The sequence below is a fragment of the Heterodontus francisci genome, chromosome 29, assembly GCF_036365525.1.
Source record: "Heterodontus francisci isolate sHetFra1 chromosome 29, sHetFra1.hap1, whole genome shotgun sequence".
NCBI lineage: Eukaryota > Metazoa > Chordata > Chondrichthyes > Heterodontiformes > Heterodontidae > Heterodontus > Heterodontus francisci.
Genome location: NC_090399.1, coordinates 8,406,884 through 8,419,549, shown reverse-complemented (window position 1 = coordinate 8,419,549; position 12,666 = coordinate 8,406,884). Strand labels below are relative to the sequence as shown.

At 45.6% G+C, this 12,666-nt stretch overlaps 1 protein-coding gene across 1 annotated transcript in view; it reads left to right on the top strand.

Moving 5' to 3' along the window:
* The window catches only part of LOC137346105 (butyrophilin subfamily 1 member A1-like), a 123,549-nt gene that overhangs the window by 34,628 nt on the left and 76,255 nt on the right, over positions 1 to 12,666 (top strand). Inside the window, exon 4 of the mRNA XM_068009402.1 lies at positions 4,021 to 4,140. Coding sequence (XP_067865503.1) covers positions 4,021 to 4,140 — 120 coding nt within the window. The remainder of the gene's footprint in view (positions 1 to 4,020; positions 4,141 to 12,666) is intronic.

The following is a 12,666-nucleotide window of genomic DNA, read 5'->3' as shown; positions in this document are numbered from 1 at the left end:
CACAGAAACAGGCCCTTCGGCCCAACACGGCTGTGCCGACCATCAAACGCCCATCCAATCTAATCCCATTTTCCTGCACTTGGTCCGTAGCCTTGTATGCTATGGCGATTCAAGTGCTCATCTAAATACTTCTTAAATGTTGCACGTGTGCCTGCCTTTACTACCCCTTCAGGCAGTGTGTTCCAGATTCCAACCACCCTCTGGGTGAAAAATTGTTTCCTCAACTCCCCTCTAAACCTCCTGCCCCTTACCTTAAATCTATGCCCCCTGGTTATTGACACCTCCACTAAGGGAAAAAGATTCTTCCTATCTACCCTGTCTATGCCCCTCATAATTTTGTATACCTCAATCATGTCCCCCATCAGCCTTCTCTGCTCCAAGGAAAACAACCCTAGCCTTTTCAGTCTCTCTTCACAGCTGAAATGCTCCAGCCCAGGCAACATTCTGGTGAATCTCCTCTGCACTCTCTCCAGTGCAATCACATCCTTCCGATAATGTGGTGACCAGAACTGTACACATACTCCAGCTGTGGCCTAACTAGCGTTTTATACAGCTCCATCATAACCTCCCTGCTCTTATATTCTGTGCCATGGCTAATAAAGGCAAGTATCTCATATGCCTTCCTAACCACCTTATCTACCTGTGCTGCTGCCTTCAGTGATCTATGGACAAGCACCCCAAGGTCCCTTTGACCCTCTGTACTCCCTAGGGTCCTACCATCCATTGTATATTCCCTTGCCTTGTTAGTCCTCCCAAAGTGCATCACTTCACACTTCTCAGGATTAAATTCCATCTGCCACTGCTCCGCCCATCTTAACAGCCCCTCTATATCATCCTGTAATCTCAGGCTTTCCGCCTCACTATTTACGACACCACCAATTTTCATGTCATCTGCGAACTTACTGATCATACCTCCTATATTCAAGGCTAAATCATTAATGTACACAACAAACAGTAAGGGTCCCAGCACTGATCACTGCGGTACACCACTGGTCACAGGCTTCCACTCGCAAAAACAACCCTCAACTATCACCCTCTGCCCCATTCCACTAAGCCAATTTTGGATGTAATTTGCCAAATTGCCCTGGATCCCATGGGCTTTCACCTTTTTAACCAATTTTCCATGCAGGGCCTTATTAAAAGCCTTACTGAAGTCCATGTAGACTACATCAACTGCTTTACCCTCATCTACACATCTAGTCACTTCCTTGAAAAATTCAATCAAGTTTGTTAGACACGATCTCCCCCTGAGAAAGCCATGCTGACTATCCCTGATTAATCCCTGCTTTTCCAAGTGGAGATTATCCTGTCCCTCAGAATTTTTTCCAATAGTTTCCCTACCACTGATGTTCAACTCACCAGCCTGTAATTACCTGGTTCATCCCTGCTACCCTTCTTGAATAATGGTACCACGTTCGCAGTCCTCGAGTCCTCTGGTACCTCTCCTGTGACCAGAGAGGATTTGAAAATTTGTGTCAGAGCCCCTGCTATCACCTCCCTTGCCTCACATACCAGCCTGGGATACATCTCCTCTGGGCCGGGGGATTTATCCCCCTTTAAGCCTGCTAAAACAGCTAATATTTCCTCCCTTTCAATGCTAATTTGTTCAAGTATATCCCAATCCCCCTCCCTGATCTCTACATCTACATCATCCTTCTCCATAGTGAACACAGATGAAAAGTAATCATTTAAAACCTTACCTATGTCCTCCGGCTCCACACACAGATTTCCACTTTGATCCTTAATGGGCCCTACTCTTTCCCTGGTTATCCTCTTTCCCTTAATATCCTTCTTAAACACCTTGGGATTTTCCTTTATCTTGTCTGCTAGTGTTTTTTTCATGTCCCCTCTTTATCCTCCGAATTAATTTTTTAAGTGCCCCCCTACACTTTCTATAATCCTCCAGGGCCTCCACTGTTTTCAGTGCTCTGAATCTGCCATAAGCCTCCTTTTTTTTCCTTATCCAATCCTCTATATCCCTTGACATTCAGGGTTCCCTGGACTTGTTGGTCCTACTCTTCATCTTCACGGGAACATGTTGGACCTGAACTCTCACTATTTCTTTTCTGAATGACTCCCACTGGTCTGATGTAGACCTTCCTACAAGAAGCTACTGCCAGTTCACTTTGGCCAGATCCTGTTTTAGCATATTGAAATCTGCCTTCCCCCAATTCTGTACTTTTATTTCTGGTCCCTCTATGTCCTTTTCCATAACTACCATAAATCTTACAGAGTTATGGTCACTATCCCCGAAATGCACCCCCACTGCCACTTCTACTACTTGTCCAGCTTCATTCCCTAAGATTAGGTCAAGTACCACCCCTTCTCTTGTAGGGCTCTCTATGTGCTGGCTCAAAAAGCTCTCCTGAATGCACTTTAAGAATTCCACCCCCTTTAAGTCTTTTGCACTGAGAATATCCCAGTTGATATTAAGGAAGTTGAAATCCCCTACTATTATTCCCTATTATTTTCACACCTCTCTGAGATTTGCCTATATATCTGCTCCTCTATCTCTCCCTGACTGTTTGGAAGCCTGTAGTACACTCCTTGCCCAGTTATTGCCCCCTTTTTGTTTTTAAGTTCTACCCATATGGCATCATTAGAGGAACCTTCTAAGATATCATCCCTCCTTAATGCAGTCGTTGACTCCTTGATTAACAGTGCAATGCCACCTCCCCTTTTACACCCTCCCCTATCACTCCTGAAGGTTTTGTACCCTAGGATATTGAGCTGCCAGTCCTGCCCTTCCCTCAACTATGTCTCTGTGATAGCAATAATATCATATTCCCATGTGTTAATCAATGCCCTCAATTCATCTGCCTTACTAGTAAGACTCCTTGCATTAAAATAGATACAATCCAGTCTTGCAATATTCACTTGTGCCTTAACAGGTCTATGTTTTCTCTGCCCTCCAGACTGACTTACTTTATCTTTTTGTGAATGGAACGTTGTTTCTACTGATGTTCCACAGGGCTCAGTGTTGGGTCCTTGCTGTTTGTGGTGGATATTAATGATTTACACTTAAATGTGGGAGGCATGATTGGGAAATTTATTGATGACACAAAAATTGGCCGTGTAGTTGATAGTGAAGAGGATCGCTCTCTACTCCAGAATGATATCAATGGTTTGGGCGGAAAGTGGCAAATGGAATTCGGTCCAGAGAAGTGTGAGGTAATGCATTTGGGGAGAGCAAACAAAGCGAGAGAATACACAATAAACGGGAGGATATTGAGAGGGTTAGAAGAAGTGAGAGACCTTGGAATGCCCACAGGTCCCTGAAGGTGGCAGGACAGGTATATAGAGTAGTGAAGAAGACTTCTGGAATGCTTTCCTTTATTGGCCGAGGTATAGAATACAAAAGCAGGGATGTAATGCTGGAACTGTATAAAAGGCCACAGTTGGAGTATTGCGTACAGTTCTGGTCACATTACAGAAAGGACATAATTGCTCTGGAGAGAGTACAGAGGAGATTTACAAGAATGTTGCCAGGGCTTGAAAGTAGCAGCTATGAGGAAAGATTGGATCGGCTAGGGTTGTTTTCGTTAGAACAGAGGAGGCTGAGGGGTAAATTAATTGAGGTGTACAAAATTATGAGGGGCCTAGATCGAGTAGACAGGAAGGACCTGTTTCCCCTAGCGGAGAGGTCAATTACCAGGGGGCACAGATTTAAAGTGATTGATAGAAGGATTAGAAGGGTCATGAGAAAAAACGTTTTCACTCAGAGGGTGGTGGGTGTCTGGAATTCACTTCCCGGAACGGTGGTGGAGGCAGAAACCCTCAATTCATTTAAAAAGTACCTGGACCTGCACCTGAAGTGCTGTAACCTGCAAGGCTATGGACCAGGTGCTGGAAGGTGGGATTAGATTGGGCAGCTAGCTTTTTTGGCCGGCACAGACATGACAGACTGAATGGCCTCCTTCTGTGCTGTAACTTTCCTATTGTTCTAAGAACCCAATGTTTGTTACACAGTATTCGATCCCACAAGCCAGGTACTAATTCTGTGTTTTTTTTTTGCCTTAGCTGAGTTCTTCCCTAAAGCCAATGCCTGGCTGGTAATTTTCTGGGTGGTTGCAGGCCTTGTAATTACAGCTGCTGCTGTTGATCTAATGGTTCACAGAAAAGAAGATAAAAAGATTAAAGGTAGGAGCACAAATACATTATTGTATTAAAAAGGTCTATAAAACATGAAATTTGAGTACACAAATTGAGGATGAATTTTCTTTTATTCTTTCATGGGATGTGAGCATCACTGCAAAGGTCAGAATGTGTTGCCCATCCCTAATTGCTCTTGAGAAGGAGGTGGTGAATTGCCTTCTTGAACCTCTGCAGTCCATGTGGGGTAGGTACACCCACAGTGCTGTTAGGAAGAGTGTTCCAGGATTTTGACCCAGCGACAGTGAAGGAACAATGATATAGTTGCAAGTCAGGCTGGTGTGTGGCTTGGAGGGAACTTACAGGTGGTGGATTTCCCACGCAGATACTGCCCATGTCCTTCTATATCATGGTTGTCCAACGTATGGCCTGTGGACCAGAGTCGAACCCTCCAAAGGTTTCCATCCGGCCCGTGATGTAAACTGCTGGAATGTCAGGCACCTCAGCAGGCAGCCATCGGTTTGTTAGGACCCTGCTCCCACACAACGTGGCTGCAACCAGCAGAGTGCAGTGTTCACACCTGCCTCTATTATCCACATTTATGGTGAATGCACAGGCAGAGCAGTGGGCAGCAGGGAGCGGGGAGTGAGAGACCCACACAGAAGGAAAGCAGGGGGAGAGAGACAGATATGGGGAGAGAGAGAAACATGGGGGTAGCGAGAGACATGGTGGGGGAGAGGGAGACAGAGAGGGAGGCAGGAGAGAGAAAGAAAGACAGAGAGGGTTCTGGGGGAGATATGGTAGAGGGACGGGAGGAGAGGGAGAGAGGAAAAGGGGGAGAGGGAAGGGGGGAGAGAGGCAGGCGGGGAGAGAAACAGAGTTGGTGGGGAGAGAGAGGGAAGGGAGAAGGAGATGGGAAGAGACGGAGGGGAGAGAAAAGGGGGAGAGAAGGAGGGAGGAGAGAGACGGGGGAAGAGAGAGATGGAAAGAGGGAGAGGAAGAGAGAGAGAGATGGAAAGTGGGAAAGAGAGAGGGAAGAGCTGAAGATCACTCCTGATGGGACATCAATTTGGAATATTCCGCCTTGTTACATCAAGTGTGCGGACAGAGAGTGACTACTTATGCAAGCAAAAACAATGCCAGGTATGTCGCTAAATCAGTGTTCAACATAGTGATGAGAAAGTAAGTCAATAAATTAGTCTTCTCATTTAAAGCTTCTTCACAAAAATGCATTTTTTTGTTTTGGTAGAATTAGGATACATTTTTAATGCTTTTAACTTTCTGAAAATTTCTTACTGGGCCGCTACGTATGACAAAAAATGTAATGAGGCCCCCCACACGAAAAGGTTGGACACCTCTGTTCTGGATGGTAGAAGTTGCGGGTTCAGAAGGTGCTATGGAAGTAACCTTGGTGAGTTGCTGCAGTGCTTCTTGTAGATGATTCACACTGCTGCCACTGTGTGCCAGTGGTAGAGGGAGTACATTTCTATATTGGTGGATGGGCTGCCGATCAAGTGGCCTTGTTTGTTCTGTATGGTGTCGAGCTTCTTGAGTGTTGTTGGAGCTGCACTCATCCAGGAACGTGGAGAATATTCCATCATCCTTCTGACTTGTGCCTTGTCGATGGTGGACAGGCTAAGGGAGACAGGAGGTGGCTTACTTGCTGCAGACTTCCCAGCCTCTGACCTGCTCCTGCAGCTACAGTATTTATATGGCTGGCCCAGTTAACTTTCTGATCAGTGGTAACAACCCCAGAATGTTAATGTTGGGGGATTCAGCGATCGTCATGTCATTGAATGTCAAGGAGTGTCGTTAGATTCTTTCTTGTTGGAGATGGTCATTGCCTGGCACTTGTGTGGCATGAATGTTACTTACCACTTATCAGCCCAAGCCTGAATGTTGATCAGGTCTTGCGGCATGTGGACATGGATTGTTTCAGAATCTGAGGAGTTGTGCATGGTGCTGAACACTGTGTAATCCATAGAACTATAGAAAAGTTATGGCACAGAAGGAGGCCATTCAGCCCATTGTGTCTGTACCAGCTAAAAAAAAACTAGCTGCCCAATCGAATCCCACCTTCCAGCACCTGGTCCATAGCCTTGCAGCTTATAGCACTTCAGGTACCTTTTAAATGAGTTGACGGTTTCTGCCTCCACCATCGATCCAGGAAGTGAATTCCAGACACTGACCACCCTCTGGGTGATAAAGAATTTCCTTATGTCCCCTCTAATCCTTCTACCAATCACCTTAAATGTGTTCCCCCTGGTAATTGACCTCTACACTAGGGGAAACGGGTCCTTCCTGTCTACTCTATCTAGGCCCCTCATAATTTTGTACACCTCAATTAAGTCACTCCTCAGCCTCCTCTGTTTCAAAAAAAACAACCCGAGCCAATCCAATCTTTCCTCAAAGCTGCAATTTTCAAGCCCTGGTAACATTCTTGGTAAATTTCCTCTGTACTCTCTCCGGAGCAATTATGTCCTTCCTGTAATGTGGTGACCAGAACTGTACGCAATACTTCAGCTGTGGCCGAACCAGCGTTATATACAGTTTCAGCATTACATCATATTGGCCAATAAAAGAAACCATTCCATTTACCTTCTTCACCACTTTATCTACCTGTCCTGCCACCTTCAGGGACCTGTGGACATGCAGTTCAAGGTCTCTCCCTTCTTCGACCCCTCACAATATCCTCCTGTTTATTGTGTATTCCCTCGCTTTGTTTGCCCTCCCTAAATGCATTACCTCACACTTCTCTGGATTGAATTCCATTTGCCACTTTTCCACCCACTCAACCAAACCATTGATATCATGTTGGAGTCTCCAGCTATCCTCTTCACTATCAACTATTTGGCCAATTTTTGTGTCATCTGCAAATTTCCCAATCATACCTCCCACATTTAAGTCCAAATCATTGATATATATCACAAATAGCAAGGGACCCAACACTGAGCCCTGTGGAATGCCACTGGAAGCAGCTTTCCATTCACAAAAACATCCGTTGACCATTACCCTTTGTTTCCTGTCACTGAGCCAATTTTGGATCCAACCTGCCACATTCCCCTGTATCCCATGGGATTTCATTTTACTGACCAGTCTGCCATGTGGGACCTTGTCAAATGCCTTACTAAAATCCATGTAGACAACATCCACTGCACTACCCTCATCAATCCTCCCCGTCACTTACTCAAAAAATTCAATTTAGTAAAACATGACCTTCCCTTAACAAATCCATGCTGACTATCCCTGATTAATCCGTGCCTTTCTAAGTGGCAGTTTATCCTATCTCTCAGAATTGATGCTGATAAGTTGCCCACCACTGAGGTCAGACTGACCGGCCGATAATTATTTGGCTAATCCCTTGGACCCTTTTTAAAGAATGGTACAATGTTCGCAGGCCGCCCATCCTCTGGTATCTCGCCTGTATCTAGTGAGGATTTGAAGATGATTCTCAGAGCATCTGCTGTTTCCTCCCTGGCTTCCTTTAACAGCCTGGGATACAATCCATCCGGCCCTGGTGATTTATCCACTTTCAAGGATGTCAGACCCTCTGGTACTTCCTGTCTCATTATGCTTATCGTATCTAATATTTCACACTCCTCTTTAACTGCAATGTCTGCAACATCCCTCTCATTTGTGAATTCAGAGACAAAGTACTCATTAAGGGCCCTGCTCACATCATCTGCATCTATGCATATGTTCCCTTGTACATCTCTGATAGGCCCTACCCTTACCTTATTATCCTCTTGCTCTTAATGGACTGATAAACAACTTTGGGTTTTCCTTGATTTTACCTGCCAATGGGTAAATGAGGTTCATGACTTCTCTTTGCTTTTCTGATTTCCTTTTTTACTTCACCCCTTTTACTTTTGTGACTGTCATAAGCTTTCTTTTTCTGTTTCATCTTACCCTGTAAACTTCTAAATAACTGGTGGGCTCGAGATTTGGCCGTACCATCTTTTATCTTTTTGGGGACATGTCTATGCTGTGCCTACAGAAACTCGCTTTTGAATGCCTCTCACTGGTTTGCCACTGATTTTCCCTCAAGTAGCCGTATCCAGTCCACTTTCGCCAGATCACCTCTCAGCTTTGTAAAATTTGCCTTCCCCCAATTTAGAAGTTTTACTCCTGTTTTATCTTTGTCCTTTTCCGTGACTATGCTGAATCTAACTGTATTATGGTCACTATTTCCAAAATGGTCACCCACTGCTACTTCATCCACTTGCCCACCTTCATTTTGTAAGACTAAATCTAGAATTGCGCACTCTCTCATTGGGCTTGTTACGTGCTGGTGAAAAAGTTCTCTCGAATGCAGTTCAGGAATTTTGTGCCCTTCACGCAGTTTGTATCCCAGTTGATATTAGGGTAGTTGGATGTAGATGCTTTGGAGAGGGTGCAGAGGAGGTTCACCAGGATGTTGCCTGGTATGGAGGGCGCTAGCTATGAAGAGAGGTTGAGCAGATTAGGATTATTTTCATTAGAAAGACGGAGGTTGAGGGGGGACCTGATTGAGGTGTACAAAATCATGAGAGGTATAGACAGGGTGGATAGCAAGAAGCTTTTTCCCAGAGTGGGGGATTCAATTACTAGGGGTCACGAGTTCAAAGTGAGAGGGGAAAAGTTTAGGGGGGATATGCGTGGAAAGTTCTTTACGCAGAGGGTGGTGGGTGCCTGGAACGCGTTGCCAGCGGAGGTGGTAGACGCGGGCACGATAGCGTCTTTTAAGATGTATCTAGACAGATACATGAATGGGCAGGAAGCAAAGAGATACAGACCCTTAGAAAATAGGCGTCATGTTTAGATAGAGGATCTGGATCGGCGCAGGCTTGGAGGGCCGAAGGGCCTGTTCCTGTGCTGTAATTTTCTTTGTTCTTCTTTGTTCTTTGAAATCCCCAACTATTATTGCCCTATTGTATTTGCACTCTTTGCCTATGTATTTGTTCTTCTATCTTCCTCTCACTATTTGTGGGTCTAAAGTACACTCCCAGTAAGAACAAAGAACAAAGAACAAAGAAAATTACATCACAGGAACAGGCCCTTCGGCCCTCCAAGCCTGCGCCGATCCAGATCCTCTATCTAAACATGACGCCTATTTTCTAAGGGTCTGTATCTGTTTACTTCCTGCCCATTCATGTATCTGTCTAGATACATCTTAAAAGACGCTATCGTGCCCGCGTCTACCACCTCCGCTGGCAACGCGTTCCAGGCACCCACCACCCTCTGCGTAAAGAACTTTCCACGCATATCCCCCCTAAACCTTTCCCCTTTCACTTTGAACTCATGACCCCTAGTAATTGAATCCCCCACTCTGGGAAAAAGCTTCTTGCTATCCAACCTGTCTATACCTCTCATGATTTTGTACACCTCAATCAGGTCCCCCCTCAACCTCCGTCTTTCTAATGAAAATAATCCTAATCTACTCAACCTCTCTTCATAGCTAGCGCCCTCCATACCAGGCAACATCCTGGTGAACCTCCTCTGCACCCTCTCTAAAGCATCCACATCCTTTTGATAATGTGGCGACCAGAACTGCACGCAGTATTCCAAATGTGGCCGAACCAAAGTCCTATACAACTGTAACATGACCTGCCAACTCTTGTACTCAATACCCCGTCCGATGAAGGAAAGCATGCCGTATGCCTTCTTGACCACTCTATTGACCTGCGTTGCCACCTTCAGGGAACAATGGACCTGAACGCCCAAATCTCTCTGTACATCAATTTTCCCCAGGACTTTTCTATTTACTGTATAGTTCACTCTTGAATTGGATCTTCCAAAATGCATCACCTCACATTTGCCCTGATTGAACGCCATCTGCCATTTCTCTGCCCAACTCTCCAGTCTATCTATATTCTGCTGTATTTTCTGACAGTCCCCTTCACTATCTCCAACTCCACCAATCTTAGTGTCGTCTGCAAACTTGCTAATCAGACCACCTATACTTTCCTCCAAATCATTTATGTATATCACAAACAACAGTGGTCCCAGCACGGATCCCTGTGGAACACCACTGGTTACACGTCTCCATTTTGAGAAATTCCCTTCCACTGCTACTCTCTGTCGCCTGTTGCCCAGCCAGTTCTTTATCCATCTAGCTACTACACCTTGGACCCCATGCGCCTTCACTTTCTCCATCAGCCTACCATGGGGAACCTTATCAAACGCCTTACTGAAGTCCATGTATATGACATCTACAGCCCTTCCCTCATCAATCAACTTTGTCACTTCCTCATAGAATTCTATTAAGTTGGTAAGACATGACCTTCCCTGCACAAAACCATGTTGCCTATCACTGATAAGCCCATTTTCTTCCAAATGGGAATAGATCCTATCCCTCAGTAACTTCTCCAGCAGCTTCCCTACCACTGACGTCAGGCTCACCGGTCTATAATTACCTGGATTATCCCTGCTACCCTTCTTAAACAAGGGGACAACATTAGCAATCCTCCAGTCCTCCGGGACCTCACCCGTGTTTAAGGATGCTGCAAAGATATCTGTTAAGGCCCCAGCTATTTCCTCTCTCACTTCCCACAGTAACCTGGGATAGATCCCATCCGGACCTGGGGACTTGTCCACCTTAATGCCTTTTAGAATACCCAACACTTCCTCCCTCCTTATGCCAACTTGACCTAGAGTAATCAAACATCTGTTCCTAACCTCAACATCCTTCATGTCCCTCTCCTCGGTGAATACCGATGCAAAGTACTCGTTTAGAATCTCACCCATTTTCTCTGACTCCACGCATAACTTTCCTCCTTTGTCCTTGAGTGGGCCAATCCTTTCTCTAGTTACCCTCTTGCTCCTTATATATGAATAAAAGGCTTTGGGATTTTCCTTAACCCTGTTTGCTAAAGATATTTCATGACCCCTTTTAGCCCTCTTAATTCCTCGTTTCAGATTGGTCCTACATTCCCGATATTCTTTCAAAGCTTCGTCTTTCTTCAGCCGCCTAGACCTTATGTATGCTTCCTTTTTCCTCTTAGCTAGTCTCACAATTTCACCTGTCATCCATGGTTCCCTAATCTTGCCATTTCTATCCCTCATTTTCACAGGAACATGTCTCTCCTGCACGCTAATCAACCTCTCTTTCAAAGCCTCCCACATATCACATGTGGATTTACCTTCAAACAGCTGCTCCCAATCTACATTCCCCAGCTCCTGCTGAATTTTGGGATAGTTGGCCTTCCCCCAATTTAGCACTCTTCATTTAGGACCACTCTCGTCTTTGTCCATGAGTATTTTAAAGCTTACGGAATTGTGATCACTATTCCCAAAGTAGTCCCCTACTGAAACTTCAACCAATTGGCCGGGCTCATTCCCCAACACCAGGTCCAGTATGGCCCCTTCCCGAGTTGGACTATTTACATACTGCTCTAGAAAACCCTCCTGGATGCTCCTAACAAATTCTGCTCCATCTAGACCTCTAACACTAAGTGAATCCCAGTCAATGTTGGGAAAATTAAAATCTCCTATCACCACCACCCTGTTGCTCCTACATCTTTCCATAATCTGTTTACATATTTGTACCTCTATCTCACGCTCGCTGTTGGGAGGCCTGTAGTACAGCCCCAACATTGTTACCGTACCCTTCCTATTTCGGAGTTCTGCCCATATTGCCTCACTGCTCGAGTCCTCCATAGTGCTCTCCTTCAGCACATCTGTGATCTCCTCTTTGACCAGTAATGCAACTCCTCCACCCTTTTTACCTCTCTCTCTATCCCGCCTGAAGCATCGATATCCTGGGATATTTAGTTGCTAATCATGCCCTTCCCTCAACCAAGTCTCAGTAATAGCAATAACATCATACTCCCAGGTACTAATCCAAGCCCTAAGTTCATCTGCCTTACCTACTACACTTCTTGCATTAAAATAAATGCACCTCAGACCACCACTCCCTTTGCGTTCATCATCTGCTCCCTGCCTACTCTTCCCCTTAGTCACGCTGACTTCATTATCTAGTTCCTTACAGGCTTTTGTTACTACCTCCTTACTGTCCACTGACCTCCTCATTTGGTTCCCATCCCCCTGCCACATTAGTTTAAACCCTCCCCAACAGCGTTAGCAAAAGCACTCCCAAGGACATTGGTTCCAGTCCGGCCCAGGTGCAGACCGTCCAATTTGTAATAGTCCCACCTCCCCCAGAACCGGTCCCAATGTCCCAAAAATCTGAACCCCTCCTTCCTGCACCACCTCTCAAGCCATGCATTCATCCTGACTATTCTTTCATTTCTACTCTGACTATCACGTGGCACTGGTAGCAATCCTGAGATTACTACCTCTGAGGTCCTACTTTTTAACTTGGCTCCTAACTCCCTAAATTCTGCTTGTAGGACCTCATCCCGTTTTTTACCTATATCATTGGTGCCTATGTGCACAACGACAACTGGCTGTTCACCCTCCCCCTTCAGAATGTTCTGCAGCCGATCTGAGACATCCCTGACCCGTGCACCTGGGAGGCAACATACCATTCGGGATTCTCGTTTTCGACCACAGAACCGCCTATCTACTCCCCTTACAATCGAATCCCCGATGACTATCGCCCTTCCACTCTTTCTCCCGCCCTCCGGAACAGCA